The sequence below is a fragment of the Mastigoproctus giganteus genome, chromosome 7 (assembly GCF_048544385.1).
Source record: "Mastigoproctus giganteus isolate SK-2022 chromosome 7, ASM4854438v1, whole genome shotgun sequence".
In the NCBI taxonomy this organism is placed as follows: Eukaryota; Metazoa; Arthropoda; class Arachnida; order Uropygi; family Thelyphonidae; genus Mastigoproctus; species Mastigoproctus giganteus.
In genome coordinates this window covers 22,638,355-22,659,876 of record NC_143581.1, presented here as the reverse complement: position 1 = coordinate 22,659,876, position 21,522 = coordinate 22,638,355, and the positions used below count along the sequence as shown (strand labels likewise).

The following is a 21,522-nucleotide window of genomic DNA, read 5'->3' as shown; positions in this document are numbered from 1 at the left end:
GATCCTTGGCATAACGTGGCCTCGACAATGCCCCCGCATACACACTACTAGGACTCCCTCTAGTCTCTATCTGGCAGAGTAGAGGTAGCAAGATTATATACTGGCTGATCTGGAAGCCTCCTGAAGAGTTACCAATAGTTTTGGACTGGTGTACTAACTAGTGGCTGGCCTGCAACAGAGTTTTAGAGCTGTTCTCGGAATGTAAGGAATATTGGATCTCGCCACGATGTTCATCATAACCTCAAAAGTCAATCATACTGTATGATGGAAGAGATGGGGAAGGGTTGACCGGAACTTAGCTCTAGAGACTAAACATGGGTTCCACCACTTCAAGCCTCCAATAAGCAAAGTTGTGGTATTGCTCTGGTTGATGAGTCATCTACTGCCTGGTAACAGAGGGGCGGAATTCCTCCATGTGGTGTGGGTGCCACACATCGACCCCTGCTTACGTTGGTTCACACCTGGGTGAACCCACCATGTACTTGTGCATGGTGGTTATATCCAGGATTACCAACAGTCCCACCATCGTGAAGGTGCAAGCAGAGGATCTGTTGCCATAGACCGTCCGGACTTTGCCAAAAATGGGTCCACTTGACTTGAGTGTCACCCGAATATCAGTTCCATCTGCGTTTTACACTCCCAGGTAGCAGTACAACTTATCTGGCATATCCGAGAGAATGTCTGTGGCAACCTCAAGGGCCAAAACTTTCCAAATCATAAAAAAAAAGCTACCTTATTCAGGGATCAAGATATCATTTTTATTGATTTCTTGGAAAGTGGAACAATCATCAATTTGTATATATAATGTTATTTGTGCTATCAATATATAATGTTATTTGTATCACTTGTTTGAATGGGACTGATTAAATGAAAGGGTTCATACCATTTGGCATTACCATGATATGGAGAGAGCCAACCACAATGGTAATTGTTACTTTTTTAATGCAAATATAACTGGATTCTCAGTGAAGAATAAGCGCAAGAATGTTTACCCAAATCTAGATTCAGACAGAGTCCAATCCCTCACAATGATAGAATGCCAACTCTGGTGCATCCATAGCATGGGGTAAATTCTTTAGAAGATGAAATGGAATGCAAATGGCCTGAGAAATTCATCCAATCCTGACTCAATGAAAGAGATATTGGAACTGTTTACTCAAAATGAGTTGAATAATCTCATTAGAGCTCTAACCCTCCAATGATTGCTGCTATGGATAAAGGGGTGGTTGAGGGGGAGAAGACAGAGAGTGGTAATCAATGGACACTGCTCATCGTGGACTAATGTTATTAGTGGAGTCCCTCAGGGTTCAGTATTGGGTCCTTTATTGTTTTCTGTATTTATAAATGATATTGATGATGGTATATCAGGCTTAATGTCCAAGTTTGCAGACGATACGAAGGTTGGCAGGGTTGTCAAGGACACTACTGACACTATGCTGCTGCAACAGGATTTGGAAAGGTTGAGCAGATGGGCTTCGAGGTGGCAAATGAAGTTTAACATTGACAAATGTAAAGTACTACATATGGGGAAACAGCAACCCCAGAGCAACATATCAACTCTGTGGTACTACACTGACAGTGGTAGAGAATGAAAGGGACCTGGGGGTGGTTGTGCAGGCAGATATGAAGTTCTCTGAGCAGTGCAGACGGGCTGCAAGAGTAGCTCATGGTGTATTGTCAATGATATATAGGAATTTTTCTAGCAGGGATAAGGAGGTGATTATTCCCTTGTATAAGGCAATGGTCAGGCCACACCTAGAGTACTGTATACAGGCCTGGAGGCCTCATTTCAAGAAGGATGTAGGGCTGCTGGAACGAGTACAGAGAAGGGCAACTAGATTGGTGAATGGGACAAAGGGGTGCTCTTACGAAGAAAGGCTTAAGTTTTGCGAATTACAGTGTCTGGAAACTAGGCACCAGCGAGGTGATCTAATAGAGGTGGACAAAGCCTTGAATGGTTTGAGCATGCTCAATGCTGATGGGATTCTTCCTCTTGCTCAGAATAATCACCTGAGAGGGCATAAATTCAAATTGAGGAAAGACAGATGTAGGATAGATGTGCGGAAATTTGCCTTTAGCCAGCGGGTGGTTGGTAGGTGGAACAGACTTCCATCCCTTGTCGTGGAAGTTGATAGCCTAAATAAGTTTAAGGCTCAGCTGGACAGGTATTTCGAACGAACAGAGGGGTGAAGTGGAAGTGGTTATTTTTATTTATTTATGTTACTTTTTTTTTTTTTGGCTGATGCTGCATAAGCTTGCTTTCTTGCATCAAATGCCTCTACTAATGCTAATGATAAAGCCATACTTGCATTTGAAACTAAAGCAGAAAACACTTGGTTAAGAACATCAGTGTCTCCCTTTGGGAAAAGAAAACTAAATTCTGGAGACATTGCATGTGACATCAGTCAAATTTTTGGTGAATTGTCACAGGTACATTTCACTGTGAGAAGTCAAGTCTGAAAGCTATTATCTTGCATAAAAGGAATGTAAAGTCATCCATTGCCTATTCTGTTCATCTAAAGGAAATTCACTATAAAATGAACATTATTCAAAGAAATTTAATACAGCACTTGTCAATGGAATATCTGCAGTAACCTCCAAGTCACCGGTATGTTAATGGGCATGCAAGGAAGGTTCACAAAATATTGTTACCATGCCTATGAGACAGCCATTCTATTGCAGATCATTACATCATATATGACTGGACTCAAAGAATCATATATGAGTGATTCTCGTATTGATTTTAGTAGCCTGGCTAACAGGTGGGCGATTTTAAAGGCCTGCTATGGGACATGAAATTACATTGGCTGTGTTCATTATTGAGAGCAAATACGGACTGTTGAAGGACACATTAAGATTGGATATTTACATACAGCGCAGATGTCTTGCAGACCCGGAAAGAAGAAAGTGGCAAGTCACACGACTGTTTTTGTTTGTTTGGCATTTTGAAAGTGAATTCTGCAGATATCACAGATTATACCACTGTTTCACATTTATTTTAAATTAAAAACCCTCACTATGGCTCCTAAAATTAATAAACCTCATGCAGAGAAGAACGACACATTAAAGCTTAGTGACAAACTTGATATAATCGAAACTATTACATTAGGGTCACCCGGAAAATTAATTCATATACCCATGTGCATTGTGTGTTCTCTCTGGTAAGTTTTGCTGGATGAAAAACCACAGTTTATGGGGGGGGGGGGGAAGACTTGCTATCTACTTTCACTAATTATTCTCTTTGCCCTCTCCTTACAAATCTGTTCATTATCAACATGATCTATCAGTAAAAATGGGAGATTGGTTAACTGGTTTGACACATGCTTACATTAATGTAACTTTAAAAATATTTTGCCCAAAAATGTCACATTTTATTTTTAAGGCAGTGTCTTCAACAGAATATTACACCTGTTTGCTAAGATAAATTTTAACCGGACGATCCCTGTAAAAAATCTATTAGTTTTGCCCATGTCATATAAAATTATTAAACTTGCTCTTGAATCTAAGTTTGCAGATAAAAGGATATTCTTCAGACAAATATGCTACCGTAACAAGATCAAAAAATATTTGCATTCAGATGATTGGAATGTCTTGAAAACTTTTGATTTTCTCCAAAAGGCTTTAGAGGTTGATTTAAAGACCAGACAAACAAAGGATTACGTGGATTTAGAAATGTTCATAACAATATGATTGATGCCACATAGAAACAACATGACTACTATATACACTAATAATTGGAACAGGAACTACAAAGATAACAATCCAGTACCCTTACAATATAAAGTATCAACTTAGGGACATTGAACCGAACACGATTCAAATACCACCTCTCCCTAATCATAATACAGATGAAATAAAGGTGTACAAAAACTATTATGAATCTTTCTTCATATAAATTAACTGAACACCAAATTGCTCTGTTACAAAAAGTTTAAATTATAATTTACCCTCACGTACTCTACCAAAGAAACGGCTAATAGTAGACCTTTAATTTAGCCTTACGGACATGCCTCAAAAAGATGTTTTAATCCAGCAAATTATCAGATCATTAACAATCCTAGAACGCTAGGTTTACTGAGATTAAATAGGAAGCTACTGCTTAAGGGAAAATAAGGATACTGTAATTCACAAAGCTAAGGGGGAGACAGTAGTGATTTAAAAAAAAAAAAAAAAAACTGATTATATTAACAAATTACAGGAAATTATATCAGATAGTTCCACATACCAAGAGGTAGACTTCTGTTTCATAATGTGGTCAATCAATACAACAAAATATATCATATTGCAAAAGGGATTCATTTCGATGGCTCAACTAAAGCAATTAAAAGCTCGAACAAGTAATGCACCTATTCTCTTTGGACAAGCAAAAGTACACAAACCTGGACACCCAATTTGCCTATAGTATCAGACAAAAACTCTGCTCTTTTGGCCTTGGTGACATGTTTATATTGGATTATAAAACCTTTTTGGTAGTTATTAAAATATAATATAAAGAATTATGATAGTTTATACAGGCAGTTCCTACTTTAAGAGACTTTTTTTTTTTTTATCAAATATCAACAAAATTGAAAACATGAACATTAATTGCAAAAAATGAATGTTAAACATTCATAAATACTGCATTTTAAACCATGCGCGTAGCTATACAATACAGTGTACCCCGCTTTATGATATTAATCCATTACTATTGTAATGTGAACCCAATAACACTATTTTTTGGTAATTCATTCCACGACTTCGGAAGTTGAAATTTTCGCTATATAACTCGCCAAAAGGTCGTTTTTATAGTGTAAATTATATTAGTTACCAATGCAAATCATTAAAATGCACAATACTTTCATCGTTATCTGTTCTGTTATAAAAACCAATTTTGAACTGCTTTGTAATATTTTTCTAAACCACATTTCTGGAGGTCCTGACCATAAAACAAAAACAATTTGCACTTTCCGGTTTATTGGGCACTGTTACGGCAAGCAATTATAAAGGGGTAGTAAACTTGATGTTTTTGCATTTGAGAAAATACTGATAGCTGGAAGTGTGGTTTTTTGTTATTATGGTGAAATGTGTTTCGTTTTTACTGAATCAATCGTATAAAAAACAAATTTTCAGAATCTTCTGTTCGTTCCTTTCTTTTTTTAAAGCTTCGTAAACTTGTTACTCTGCAAATGTTTTAATTGCAATTTGTGCATTTCGTTAAAAAAGGCTTATGCACGCTATGAAATTTATAAAGAAAAAAGATTATCCTGGAGATAAACGCCTCTCGAAACATTTCTGAACAACGACTCCTTGTGCAACAAACCAATGAGTGCAGAGCCAATAATCAGTGATCAACAAGTGTGCATTTAGTCAATGATGATGAGGCTCACATCTGGTGAGTATGGGCTTGGCACACCCAGGGTCCTGAGTTGGATAACATCATTCTTCTCTTCTTGGTGATTCCCTTCTACTTTTGATTCTCTCAGGGTAACTTGGGAATTTTTTTTTTTTTTTTTTGGCTGATGCAGCATAAGCCTCAGGCTTCCTTGCACCATATAGCTAACAATAATGAAGACTTAACATTTGTAAGTCAAACAATTTCTCTATTATTATAATTTGTTTGATTTTACAGGCTACATTTCCATTTCTTTGGATAAATCATTGTTTAAACAAACTATATTAATTTGATTGTTGATAATGTAACCCCTATTTTTAACACTGGGAAACTATGGGAAATAAATTCCCGCTTTCAAGTGCGTGCTATGAACAAATTAACTCGTGAAGTTGGGAACTACCTGTATACTAATTTAAAAGACCATAGAATGGGGGAAAAGTCAAATTATTTTCCCTTGATGTAATCTGGAATTTATTAAACAATAACACTATTATTAGTATTAACAGTATAAAGTTGCCTAAAAAAAAAGAGATATTTGAGCTAATCAAAGCTAATTGGTTGAGGCTAATTTTATTTGAAAGTAAGATTTATAGACAGATTTTTGGTTTGCCCATGGGTTTAAACTTGAGCGGCCTTATAGCAGAGTTGTACTTAGATGATTAGAAAAAGATACATTTAACACAGTTTTTACCAAAAATTACATTTTGTGGAAGATACCTTGACGACATTCTCATTATAACGGATTATGACACTACAAATGGAGTTTTGCAGACTTTTAATAATATTCACGATAGGATAGGTTAAAGTTTACACTGGAGAAAGAACAAGAAGAAACTAAGTCCATAAATTTTTTAAACTTTACAGAGGAAATATTAATTTCAGTATTTATCGTAACCCACAAATACGGAGATGTTCCTACGTTATAGCAGTTATCACCAATACTCACATAAAAGGTCATGTTAAACCAGTTCTTAAACATGTTCAAATACTCTACCACAAAACTTTCCCTACAGATAGAAATAGAAGAACTGACAAATAGGTTTCTAAATAGAGGATATCCTATTACCTCTATCAATAGTATTAAAGCCAAAGACAAAATAATCAACAACAATGACAGGATTGATAAAAAAATATTTTACAGTGTATGTTAACCACTGCTATAGACAAATTAACAACCTTTTTAGAGGTACAGAAATGAAAACAGTAGCAAAACCGGGCCATAAATTGTGTAACATTAAGAAATCACTTGGTACTATTGTCTTCTGAACAATCACATGACCTCGTCTACCACATTTCATGTAAAGATTATGACTCTACTTACATTGGATCTATTAGATGTGCTTTAAACTCAAGGGTTAAGAAACATGAAGTAGTCCAGGCATCACATACGAATGCATCGGAACTAGCATTCCATGCAATAAATGAAAACCACACATTCCTGTTTAATGAAGCCAAAATTTTTATGTAATTATACTGTTATTGATTGCTGAAACTTTAGAAATTAAACTACAAGGAAACTCTTAATATTCATCGTCCATTTTTGATTCGTGGTTATTCGAATGCATGCATACCCAAGACTAATCTCCTATTAATAAGTTTCCGAACACACACATTGTGTTTCATTCCACCTTGTGAACATGATACTTGTCAAAAAGTTTTGGTTCACTTAAGGGAGGAAATTTTAGTAATTTTAAATTCATTAATTTTATTGTACTTTTATCGTATTTTAACATTTCATACTAAAATGAATATTTCACTCTTATTTTAAATTCGCGTTTATGACAAAATGTCTTCCATCACTAAATGTTGCATGGGGGTTTATTTTCGGGGTCAGGTTGAGGTTCACCACTGCGATCCCGGGGTGTTCCCCAGGATCGCAGTGGTGAAAAGTGTTGGACTACCCATGTGTTGATAGTGAGGAACAAGAGATTTAAAATTATTTTATGAATCATTTTATAATTTAATTGTATAAGGAGAGTTGGTTAAGAAGAAATTCTACTGACTGAAAAGGTAACGCCTTGTTTATTCCTAAAAAATTGCTTATACAACTAATGCTAGGAACACAGTAAATAAATTTGAAGTATACATTTTATATACTTTAAATTTGAATGTACACAGAAAGGACAGATATGACAGGAGGGTGTGGATCATGCTTTTGATCAAGTGTGCAAACTCTAAAGCACAACCAATACACAAGTTTTCAGTCTGGTGAGACATAAGCACTGGGAAAAAAATACAAAGAATCATAAAAAATATGATTAGCCAAAAATGACAGTAATTAGTATAATGAACAATTACACAAATAGAGTGGGAAAGCAAACCATGTCTTATGGGGAAATTTTAACTTTCCAAATTATGACTGGAACTTGTGGTTTGGTAACTCGCTCTGCAGGAGAACATTTCTGGATTTGCTCAATGGCTGATTTATGTTAGAGATGCCACAAGAGGAAGAACATTCATGATTTGATTGTTGGCAATGAATTATAGTATACTGATGTCGTGGGGGGATCTTTCTAAAGATATAACTACTACCGAGGGAAGGTGTTTTGTTTCACAAATATGGTTAAATGATCAGTTAGTTCCATCTTTTCAATGGGAATATTAGGAATAAGATAATTACATTGAATCAAACTTAAATCTAATTAGTCAATTACACAACTGACTCAGTAATGCTGAGAAACATCACAAACATTATATATATTAAACTATTATTTATTTACAGATGCCATTTCTGAATACCGATTCTCAAGCTGTTTCAAAACACTAACTGTTGTGAATGCTTCAGATAGAGATGAAAGGAAACTGAAAATTTTGAATTAGAATACTCAGTTTTCTTTTATCTTTATTTATAATATTTGGCATTGACCTGAAGCAAAATCCAAAACTGGGTTCAAAAATAATAGTTTAGTATATTAATGCGAAAAAGATCTGTTATTATCAGAGGCCTACAATCATGGTATAAAAAAAAAAAAAAAAACCTAAGGAAGGATCTGAAAATGAAAATACTGATGAAAAATGTTTTCTATAAATGAGTGCAACAATCTGATCACTAAAGATTTGTTAAGAGGAGATCCTGTCTGGCCAACTGATTAGCTACTGTGATGCAAAGGAACTGGATGTAAAAAAATAATTCTGACATCATACTACTTACATTTTAGTAAAACATTTCATACTGTCGGACATGGAAGACTACTGCACAAATTGGAGCAGTATGGCATTACATCTGCTATGGATAAAGGGATGGTTGAGTGGCAGAAGACAGTAGTTATTAATGAACACTGCTCTTCTTAAGCTAGTATTATTAGTGGAGTCTTTCAGAGTTCAGCACTGGGCCACTTTCTTTTTCGATATTTATGATACTGATGAAGTCATAGAAAGTTTAATAAAGTTTTCTGATGATAGAAAGACTGGTAGGATAGTTAATCAGTAGGGTTTGGATTTTTTATGTATTATCATATTCATTTTCCATTTACATAAAGGCATGAAACTTAGTGTGTTCATGTTACATGGTCTGAGGATCCTAAAGAAACGTGTTTGTAATTTCATCATATTTAATAGCATATTTTATACTTGTCGACATAATTTTCATATTTTGTCTTACAATATTTGACAAATTATTTATCAAATTGATTTAAAATATATTTCTAAAAAACTGTGGGAATTTACATTTAATCATTTCACATTCCAGCGTGGGCGGCCACGAGCAACTAAATCCAAAGTTATTTTGATTGGCTCTTTAGCCACTCACAACCACATCGTAGTGTAATCTTAGCTATAATTTAAAACCTTACATTAGTTTTGCCTTATACCGAGTTCAACTAATTATTCATTCAACTTGTTTTATACAGTAAAAACTTCAGCTGTTGGCGAAATAAAAGTGAAAATTGAGCTTTTTAGAAAATGGATTTCTTCTGTGGTTATCTATGGAAAAATAATATATTGCAATGTGTGCAATAAAGATGTACGTAAATTAATTAATAAATATAATATCTGTGTAGATACACCATAGATAACTCTTAAAGAACCACTACGACAGTAGTCTGAAAGGCATTTCGTCTGTATCTCATATTGTGCTCTCCCTTTGCGAGTTGCCCATGTATTGTACCACCTCAAACACTTCACTAATAGAGAAGACTGTTGTTACTTATTCTCAGTGAGTACCGCCTCAAACACTTCACTAATAGAGAAGACTGTTGTTACTTATTCTCAGTGAGTACCACCACCCAGACAGCACCGTTTCAAAGCTAGTTACCTTTTCATCGATGGGTGGTGGTAAGACACGTAACAATAGTCTTCTCTATTAGTGAAGCATTACTTATTCGAGGCAGTACAATACATGGGCAACTCGTTTTGAAGGAAGAGCACAATATGAGATACAGACAAAATGATGTCTTTCAAACTACTATCGTAGTTGTTCTTAATCTATGGTGCATCTACACCGATATTATATAGAATCTAAAACTCTTAAATATTATGCCTTGCTGTATTTAGTTAATTTACTTAAACTAAATGCAGCAAGATCTATAATTTTTATTTTTGGATGCTTCCAGGGGCTCACATCTTGTGAGTATGGGCTTGGCACACCCAGGATCCTGAGCTGGATATCATCATTCTTCTCTTTCTTGGTGATTCCCTTCTACTTCTCTCTCTCTCTCTCAGGGTAACTCGGGATTTTTTTTTTTTTTTTTTGCTGGTGCAGCATAAGCCTCAGGCTTCCTTGCACCATATAGCTAATAATAATATGGATATTTCAAATTTAATGCTTATGCATGACTTCTACTTAAGTTGGTAAAGTATTTAGCAACTTAAGTGTTAGTAACCTAGTACCTTAGCCTATACATTTTGGTTTTTGTATGTTTAAAAAATATATAATGTTTATATTTCAAAAAAATTTTGCAAATTGTGATATTTTCATTGTATTACTTGTTAGAAATTTGTACAAGTCGTACAACTTTAAAAGAATAAAAAAAGAAAATATCATTTATACAGTGTGTAATAAATTATTTAGTCATATTTGGTTAAATTTAATGACATATTTTCATCATGTTTTGACATTTTTAAGGTCATAAAAATCTGAACCCTATTAATCAGTATTTACTGCAACATGATCAGAAATTAGACAGATGGGCTATGAAAGGGCAATCAATATTTAATAATGATAAATGTAATGTACTGCACATAGATAGCAGTAATCCCAGGATAACATACCAGTTGGGTAGTACCACACTCAAGTTAGCAGGTAAGAAAAATATAGGAGTGACTGTACAGTTCAATATAAGGTTCTCTGACAATTGCAAGCACACACCCCTGTAGGACAAGGCAAGACTGCATACAGGTCTAGAGCCTCATTTTGGATGTGGATCTGCTGAAATGTTTAATTTTAAAAAAAGATGGTTGCAGGATAAATGTGCAATTATTTTCTCTCAGTCAGAATAACTCCCATCTGGTGTTGTGGAAGTGGATAAATTCAAGGATTACACTAATTACTAGAAGGGATGTACAGATTAGCTGGATAGCTTGCTTCTTCTCATCATTGGTCACTATTAATATTAATCCATGCTTTGTTTTTTTACTTTCTTATATAGTATATGGAGTGAGTCAGATCGCATATCATACACTTTTTATATGAAACAATATCTTGCAATTCTAGTATAAGGTTTTATTGACATCACGTAAATGCCAATCATATAGGAAATATAAATGCTCAAAAGACTCAATGCTATATGCAAATATAATGTAATTCTTGGAATGTAATTGTATTAAATTTTATTTCTATACAATATAGCATCTATTGTGTTAATTCTAAGTTTAGTAACATCTTTCCAAGTTTTATTGACATGCCTTTTCTTACTGGCTCCTTGCAATGTGTAGCATAACATTTAGTGTAAGTGCTTATTTTGCATGAAAAAAAAAATACAAGCTTCTCATGACTTGTCTCTTCAGACAAACTCTCCACATTATATAAATTTGTCAAATAATATTAGGTGCGCTAGACTCTCTCACATGGTTTGAGACTTTAGTACAATAATTTATAACTAATAAATACATGGCATTTATTAGTTGTGCCCTGAAAGGAAAAAGGCTACTGCATTATGACCAATCTTGTGTGTATCAAACATTTTCCCATGATATTTATTTATTTATATATATATATATATAAATAAATACAAACTCAAATACTTGACAAAATAGCATTAGTTTTCAGTTTACTATTAATTTATTATTAAAAATAAACTAGAACCCTCATTAACAAAAGTAATAAATATAAAACAAGCAATATGCAAGGACATAAGGCTGGAATTAGTAGAGTTGAATAGTGATTAGTGCACATACATATATATATATATTTTTTAGCTTTTTACTGTGTTTATCATGTCTCTTTGTGGCCAACATTTTAAGCTTACACTAGTGCAATTAATTTCTTATGCAGATTCATTAATAGTAAAGTCACAGGCACAGAATATATCTAGCTACAATATATAACACATAAATCTGAATGCAGTATGATAAATTAACTATTATTCTTTCTTACCATCTCATTCAGATAAACATTTGAGAGAATTGAGGAAGTAGGTATGCAGTAAGCATTTTTTAAGATGCCAAATGTTAAAAAAAATGTAATAGTTATATACCAGTAAGACTAGTTTCACTTACAATTAGCCATTTTAATGGACACTCTAAAGTGATATATATACATAGAAATGTAGTAAAATATGAACACATTAGACAACTAAATCCTGTACATCAAATTCTACTGAATTATTTTGCTATAACATTTTAAATAGAAAGTTGCATCTGCTTAACAACATATTCATAATAATAAAAGTATTTGTATGATGATACCAAATAATCCATTTCTTATTAGACATAGTCATCATAGGGAAAAATTGACAACAGCAGTTTTAATTCAAAGTACATGGAAGGAGTTTTAATAATTCACCACATAACACATGTTCACTCTTAAGATGTACTATACACTTTTTTTAGTTTTCCTGTTTTTTTTCACATATTCGGCCATAAATTTATACATGAAATTGACCAGTTAAATCATTTGTTATACAAAATATGAAACTAATTTGCTTTTTTTTTAAACTGCAAATTTCCACTCTTTTTTTTTTTTTTTTCCCTTTTTATTTCTTGAAGAAAGTTGATTGCATTTTACAAAGATTTATGCATATTCAAGTTAATTTCAAAATCAAACTCGGTACTCACTTATTTATTTCAACATTTCGAATAATGTAAGCAGAGCCTAAGTGTCCTGATATCACAGTATTACAAATATATATCCTTGATGATAATAATGACTACAGGAGCATGTAAAATGTCGATCACAGATAGTGTTCTCTCTCTCTCACACACACACACCAAAATGATTATTTTATTCAAATTATTTTCTTAATCAATGTTATTTGCTCACAGGAAAAAGATGATAAAACAGTTTTCCACAGTGGCGAGAGGTCAACAGTAATACTATAAATGATATATGCGCTAATATTACACCCTGCAATGCTCCAAATGCACAATGGTATTTTGACACAACCTCCTTTGTATTCATATGATCCATCATGATTTCATAGTGATTAGAGTTGTTTCATTACAACTAAGGAACTTAAATGGCCAAGAATAATGACTATAGAGAACATTTAAGTCATATGTAAAGACAGCAATAGATGCCATCTTACAGCTTTGGAAAGAATTTCAAGATTTGTTCTTCAATACCTTTTTCATAATTTGCTTGGCACTTGATCAATTTTTCTGGACGTGAAAGGAAATCCTCCTTCAAAAGCGACAGGTAAAACTTCATCAACATGACTTACAAAATGAAACTGCATATCATCCTGCAAGGCATAAATATTACTTATTATTATATTCCAAATCACTAAAAATATTTTAAAGATACAATTCAACATTACAAAAAATGTGCAAATATGTGTATCATATTGGCCTTGATCTCTGAAGGGCGTGGACATATTTTTTCAACTCTCCAAAAACTGGTTTGTAAGTACACTTGTATTTAACTGGACGAGGTTTTTTTTTTTTTTTTTTTTGTAAATTTTAATTAGTATGCAATTTTCTATATAAATTGAAGCATAGGATAGGCATAAGTAAAATTTCATTTAAAGGATTAGTTTTAATTCTGGTTTCAAAAGTAGATGAATCATTGGCTAAGTGTCTAGTCGGTCATGTTCTAAATTTCATTAAGTAGTGAACAATATTTTACATAGTAAAAAGTCATTTTTTAAGTGGTAATTTTATACTGAGTAGCCACTTAACTAGGTATGTCTATAGTTTCCATGAAATGGAGTGCTCTTTAGGTAACAGCACCATGTGTTTGTACCACGAGACATAAAGTGAGTTGGTTACATACAGATGCTATATGTGTGTGCAATTCAGTGTAAGAATGGATAAGATGAAAGATTTAAGCAACTTCTATCATGTCATGGCAGTCGGTGCCAGTATGAATATCCAAAAAAATTGCTGACTTGCTGCCGTTTTCATATACAGCTGGGCCTCCGGTGTATAGAGATTGGTCCAATAATATCTAATCAAAGGTGACCTTGTTGAAACAATGATGGCTGGAAAAGCATCTGCAGAGTAAAAGAGAGAGGCTACAGTAAAAACCCAGTACAATAGTGGTAACCTGAGATGCACAATTTGTCACAGGTGAGGCTACAGCCAATGCCCAAGCCACAATTCCACTCCTATCAGCGAGAGAAAAAAAAAAAAATCAGAGAAATGTTGCTTGGCCTCATGTGTCAACAGTGCAGGCTGGTGACAGTGTAATGGTGTGGAGAGTGTTTTTGGTGGACATTGGAAGCATCAAGTGGATGCCACAGGTTATTTGAAAATTGTTTCTGACCAGGCATATCCTTCATGTGTGTATCCATCTGAAATTTGGTTCTTCCGACGAGATAATGCATTATGTCACAAAGTCAGAACTTTACAGCACTGATTTTCCAGGAACATGACAGCGTATTCAACCTACAGCAGTGACCTCTCCAGTCACCAGAACTCAGTCCAAAGGAGCATGTGTAGGATGACATATAACAAGCTTTTTTCAGAGTAGAGATCTACAACTATCCAGTTTGCAATATTTGAGGGAAGCAAATGAGTCAACATGGACCAGCATCCCTTTGCTGCACTTTCTACACCTTGAGTCAATGCTCTGATGAATACAGACTGTTGTAAGGGCTAAAGTGGGAACCTACTCAATATTAGGTAAGCAGCCACTCAGTGTATATGTAATATAGCATATACTGAGTGGTTATAAAATAAGTTTCCTTATTCAGGAGACCATAGTGTCAAAACGGTTAGAGAAAACGGTTAGAGAAAACGGTTAGTGTGTCATTTAGGGTATGGGGAAGCAATTTGTAGAAGAAAAAAATTAGTTCAAATTTCTACCACCAGGGGAAAACAACATTGCACATATGTAAAAGTTGTCATTTACTTCAAGACATGCTGCTTATGCAAATGACATCCTGTTAGATAAAAGCAGAAAGGCCAACGCCACCATCAATAACCATTATGGATCTTACAAAAGAGGAATGTGCTCTTTTAGTAAAACTGTTCTACCAGAATAATAGTAATGTAGCACTACGTGAATACAGTAATACCCCGAAGTTATGCGATAGGTGGGTCCAACGAAAATCGCGTAAGTCGAATTCGCGTAAGTCGGGGTACAACTTTGCATATAAATACATATAAATTTTACTTAATTGGGACCAAGGACTAACAAAAACACTAGTTTAGAAGAAAAATATTAATAAAATTGCAGTTCTTTATACATATTAATACAAAATATGTATTAAAAAAACAAATGACTTACGTTAAAAAGTTATTTCGATGTCGATGGCTTCATAAAATCTAACAAATTCGTCTGACGACACAGCGCCTTCTTTTTTTCACGCAGAATTTCTTCGTAGCAAGCTAATAATTTTTTTATTCCTTGCTTTGTAGCTATAACGCGTTCTTCGTTGGAGTCTATGTTTTCTAAAATTTTTAAGCCCTTTACAATTGAGCCCTTTTCAATTTTCAAACTGTCAAGTTTGCAATTGTCATGTGCTTTTCGCCGTTGCTTCATTTAGGCCTGTAGCACGTGCAATATCACATGGTCTTTCATTTCGCTCAAAGCGTTTCACAATTTCATATTTTTTCTCTATCGACAGAGGCGGACTGGCCATAAGCCTTACCGGGGAAACCCCGGTGGGCCGGTGTGATTTTGGCCATAAACCATAGTATGAGGCCACTATAAATTTTCCCGGGTAAGAATTTTTGACCCAGTCCGCCTCTGTTTATCGATAATTGCTTTTCTTTTTCTCTCTGAATCTGCAGTCTTCACCAGGACGCTTCCTTTTCACACCTTTTAATTAAGTATTTTACTCATTTTTAGGGAATAAAGCACAATTACAAAACGAGGAGGCACGCTTGATACGCATAAACAAAGCTGCGCGCATGTAGCAACTGAATAATCAACACCATAAAGGCACTATTAACATACACTATTAACACCTCACATTTCTAGGGGTTACTACCATAAAACAATAAAAATCCAGTTGCGTTTCTGCTAGTGAAATCTGTTATAAACTAGTAGTAAACTCGATCTAATTGCATTTGCGATTATACCGATAGCTGGAATTGTGCTGGTTTTTATGTTATTATGGTGAAATGTGTTTCCCCTTCACTGATATGAAAAACATAAAAGCAGCAAAGTTGAATTTTGTTCATCTTTCGCTCTCATTCTCCGCCGTCGCACCGTATATCGATAACATATGAAAAACGACCTTGAAGATAGTGGGCGGCAGCGTTGCCAGAAAAAATCAAGAACCGCGTAACTCCGAGTTCGCGTAAGTCGGGGTAGCGTAAGTCGGGGTATTACTGTATTGGAAACTTAAAGGTTTGCGCAAAGGACCTTTGATGTCAGTGGGGCTTCGAAAACTAATAAAGAAATTTGAAGCAACCAGGAAGTTAGGCGTAATTCCAGGCAGGGGACGACCACAATCGGAACAGAGGTAGTGGATGAAGTGGAGGTTTGCAGTGGCCTCCAGGTCAGAATGCTAAACACTACCAGTCAGTAGGGCCAGAGGTGTGTCAAGAGACTTGAACCTTCCTTGGTCTACTGTACATAAAGTGCTTCGAATAATTTTATGCTGGTTCCCGTACAAGATTCATGTAGTGCAAGAACTAAAGTCTTGTGATCAGCAACAATGAATAGACTTTGCTCTATGATTTCTGGCTTGTATGGAACTTGACAATACATGGGCTCGAATGATCTTGTGGTCTGATGAGGCACATTTCACTCTTTCTGGGGCTGTAAATGCACAAAACTGCCAAATATGGGGAAATTCTCGTCCATCCGCTGAGCATGAAAGACCACTACAATATGGTGTGGATTCAGAGCAGAGTTTATAATTGGACCATTTTCCTTTGAAGAGTCTACACCTCATGGCCCCCATAAGGTGTATGGTAACTAATGCATGGTACTGCGCTCTTCTAAGAGATCACATTATTCCTCCTCTGTAAGAAAGGCAATGCTTGGAGGCTGTAGTGTTCATTCAAGATGGTGTCCCTCCCCCCATTGGTCGACAAGTGAAGGAACTGCTCCATTCCACATTTGGAAATGATCGCATATTTCTAGAGATTTTAGGCAATTCTGGCCAGCCTGAGCTCCCAGATCTCAATCCCTGTGATTTCTGGCTATGAGGATATCTGAAAGATAGTTTATTGTGGCAGCATACAGATGCTTGTTGATAGAAAGCAAGCATTAAAAAGCATGTAGCCAACATCCCCAGTGAGATGCTAAGGGAAACGGTGTTGCACACAGTACTCCATTTTCAGATTATCATCTAAAGTGAAGGAGAGCACACAGAACAATATCTGTAGATTTCTAAGTTCTGATATTAAAATCTAATCCTAAGTTAAGTATTCCATCTCATGTTTACAGTGCCAATTTCTCCCCTGGTGGCAGACATTCAAACTATTTTTTTTTTCTTCTACAAATCGCTTCCCCATACCCTAAATCAGTGTTTCTCAATCTTTTTACTCTCGTGGCACATTTTCCAAAGAAGAAAAATTTTGCGGCACACTTACGTAGTCATAGAAGAAGAAATTTCTAAATTTCGCGGCACACTTGGAAAATTTTGCGGCACACCCTTTGAGAAACACTGCCCTAAATGACATACCCACCAATTTTCACAGCACTATCTCTGACCATTTTGATATTAGTCTCCTGAACAGTGAAACTTATTTTATAACCACCCAGTATATAGTATTTTGTAAACTAATTTTGAAAATTTTAAAAAAAAATTTTGTAATATTTGGTATATTATTATGTCAACAAATTATACATACCACTAGTTCACGACTTGACAAGTTAATTTGTTCCTAGCGTATGCTCGTAAAGTCAAAACTCAAAGCAGTAATTTATTTCCCATAGACAATGTTAAAAACAGGGGTTATGTTTTTAACAATGAAATTTGACCACAGTAATGTTAAATAAAGGTCAATAAAACAGTTTATGCTTAAACAATGATTTATTCATCCAAAGAAATGAAAATATAGCCATTAAAATCAAGCAAATTATAATAATAATAAAGAAGTTATTTTGTGTCTTACAAATGCTAAAGAATGTTATTCTTCATCATCATCGACTAAATTCACACTCTTTGATGGTTCATCACTCACTGTGGAGAGACTGGTTCTGCAGGGATGAATACACTTAAATAGAAAGGGTGCAAGAATATTTGATAATGCTATCGAGGTAGTGTTAGGTGGGTCAGAAAACTGCTAGCTTGGGGGATACAAACTAATAGATTATCAGTAGCCCCCGGCAAAGGTGAAAGTGACTCTTGCATTATTTCGATTGGAATGAGCAGCAGCCTGGAAAACAATTCAAGCTATCAACTTCCACGACAGATAGAAGTTTGTTCCGGCAATTAACCACCCGCTGGCTAAAGGCAAATTTCCGCACATCTATTCTACATCTGTCCTTTCTTAATTTGAATTTATGCCCCCTTAGGCTCGTAATCTGAACAAGTGGAAGGATCTCATCAGAATTCAGTCATCACAATTCAGCGTGCTCAACCCATTCAAGGCCTTATACACCTCAATCAGATCACCGCACAGGTGCCTAGGCTCCAGCCACTGCAATTTTCAGAACTTAAGCCTCTCTTGGTAAGAGGATCCCTTCATTCCCCTCACCAATCTTGTTGCCCTTCTCTGTACTCGCTCAAGCAAATCTACATCTTCCTAAAATGAGGCCTCCAGACCTGTACGCAGTACTCAAGGCGTGGCCTGACCATTGCCTTAGACAGAGGGACAATCACCTCCTTTTCCCTGCTAGCAAAATTCCTTATATCATTGACAAAACCCCATTACCTGCCCTGGAGTACAATGTGTACAGGAAGGATAGACAGGAAAGGAAAGGAGGAGGGCTTATGTTATTAGTTAAGAAACACATGAAAACCAAGGAAGTACAGCTAGTCGACATGGGTGGACAGAGCAGTGTCGAGTCAGTTTGCTGTGACATTAGCACTGGGAAAGCAAAATTGAGAGTAGGAGTGTGTTATAAGCCTAGTGACTCTGATGAGTATAATAAGCAACTGAACACAGAAATAGAGTGAACCAGTAAATCAGATTGTCTTATAATGGGGGATTTTAATTTCCCAGATACCAACTGGAATATTTGGGTTGGTCACTCACACTCTAGCAAGGCTTTTGTCGATTTATTGGATGATTGTTTTCTATAGCAGTATGTTCAGGAGGCAACTAGAGGGAGTAATACTCTTGATCTGGAGGGATTTACTCAAAGTGAATCAGGGAAAAAGGGAAGGCTTTTTGCTTTCGTAAAAGTCACTACAGTGGTCTAAGACAGTATTTAAATTCTATACGGTGGGACCAACTGATGATGTTACCAATGGCAAATTCAAAATGGAAAGCATTCAAAGAATTAATCTTGGAAGCTACTAGGCTTTTCATACCAAATAAGAAATACTGTTCAAGGTTTAGGCCTAAATGGATGTCAGATGAACTAATGAGACGTGTAGAGAAGAAAAATGCACGGGATACATATAAATTAACAGGTGACATGGTAGCCTATGATAGATATAAGCTGGTCTGTAACCAAATAATAAAGAAGGTTAGGCAGGCAAAATCAGATTACGAGAAATCTTTGGCAAAGGATGCAAAGAGTTATTTACTTATGTAAACTCTAGAAGAAAGGGAATGAATCAGATTGGTCCACTTGATATCGATGGTTCAACCGTTGATGAGCCTGCTCAGGTAGCTAACAGGTTGATGAGCCTGCTAGAGGTGTATTAAATTCTGGCAGTGAGCTAGATGATTTTGTAATAACTAAGAGCAAAGTCGAGGAGAAATTGTTGAAGATAAACATAAGAAAGGCACCTGGGGTGGATGGGATCTATCCAGTTATATTAAAGGAGGCAGCAAATGAAGTAAGCAAACCCTTAGCCATAATTGTGAGAGCTTCCTTGGACTCAGGGTAGGTACCCATGGATGTGCAAATGTGACTCCAATTCACAAAGGAGGATCAAAGGACGGCACAAGTAATTACAGACCTGTTAGTTTTTCTGTTCCAGAGAAATTTATGGAGGCACTGGTTAAAGAAGTACTGCAGGATCATCTAGACAAGACTTCATTTATAGCTCGCACACAGCATGGGTTTGTTAAAGGGAAGTCTTGTCTGACAAAGTAGATCGGATACTACGATGTGGTCACAAAGGAACTGGATGCAAAGAATAATTTTGATATCATATATTTGGAACATAGAAACATTTTTGATACTGTTGCACATGGAAGACTGCTGCACAAATTGGAGCAGTGTGGCATTGGAGGCAAATTACTGTATGGATAAAGAGATGGTTCAGTGGGAGAAGACGGAGTAGGAACCAATGAACAGGGTTCAGTGCTGGGTCTATTGTTGTTTTCTGTATTTATTAATGATATTGATGATGGTATTATCAGGCTTAATGTCTAAGTCTGTAGATGATACGAAGGTTGACAGGATTGTTAATGACACTAATGACAGCATGCTACTGCTGTGATTAGTGTCATTAACAATCCAGCCCATCTTTTCTAGGATCTAGAAAAGATGGGCTGATAGGTGGCAACTGAAGTTTAACATTCACAAATGTAAAATACTGTATGTGGGAAGCAGTAACCCCAGAGTGATGTATCAACTCTGTGGTGGTAGAGAATGAAAAGGACCTGGTGATAATTGGGCAGTCAGATATGAAGTTTTCTGAGCAGTGTAGACCGTCTGCAAGAGTAGTTCATGGAGTCTTGTCAATGATATACAGGAATTTTTCTAGCAGCGATAAGGAGGTGATTATCCTATTGTATAAGGCAATGGTCAGGCCACATCTTGAGTACTGTATACAGGTCTGGAGGCCTCATTTTAAGAAGGATGTAGAGCTGCTGGAACGAGTACAGAGAAGAGCAACAAGATTAGTGAATGGAACAAAGGGGTGCTCTTACGAAGAAAGGCTTAAGTTTTGCAAATTACAGTGTCTGGAGACTAGGCACCTATGAGGTTTGATTTTGATTTGATTTGATTTTTAATGGCGCATTGGCAGCTAAGGCCATAATGCGCCAAGTCAAATTTAAAATGCTACAAAGCATTTTGGTAGAGTAGGCTACCACGTCAAGCAATTAACAATTATGTAAAAAAGGTATATAGTAAAAGCATATAAAATATTAAACTTAGATCTTTGTATACAAATTAATAGAATCTAAAAAGTTAAAAACGTCGGACATATTGTCTCTGTCACTCATTATCTGACTGAGTGTAAATGGTTCAGTCAAATTATTAAAAGCGGTAAAACACAAGCGTCGTGCTTGTATAAAAACAGGAGATTCTATAAAGATATGATTGACGGTTAATCATAAAGATATGATTAACGGTTAAAATAACGTTACAAATCTCGCACATAGGTGGGTCATCCGCCCTCAGCAAATAGGAATGTGTTAGATGACTATGACCTATGCGGAGCCGAGCAAGAACAACTTCCTCCCTTCGGACCCTGCGTAGACTGGACTGCCATTGCGAAATTACAGGCTTTATCTGATGAAGTTTATTTGTGGCCTGTCCGTGCCAAGAATCTTGCCATTGGGAATATAATTTAGAGCGTATTATT

The 21,522-nt window shown here is 35.7% G+C and overlaps 1 protein-coding gene across 1 annotated transcript in view; it reads right to left on the bottom strand.

The window, feature by feature from the left end:
- Nucleotides 1-12,503: 12,503 nt before the first annotated feature.
- LOC150082637 (lon protease homolog 2, peroxisomal-like) overlaps nucleotides 12,504-21,522 on the bottom strand; it is a 285,321-nt gene continuing 276,302 nt past the window's right edge. Inside the window, exon 19 of the mRNA XM_090377560.1 lies at nucleotides 12,504-13,209. Within this exon, the coding sequence (XP_090233686.1) occupies nucleotides 13,096-13,209 (114 nt within the window). The 3' untranslated portion in view covers nucleotides 12,504-13,095. The remainder of the gene's footprint in view (nucleotides 13,210-21,522) is intronic.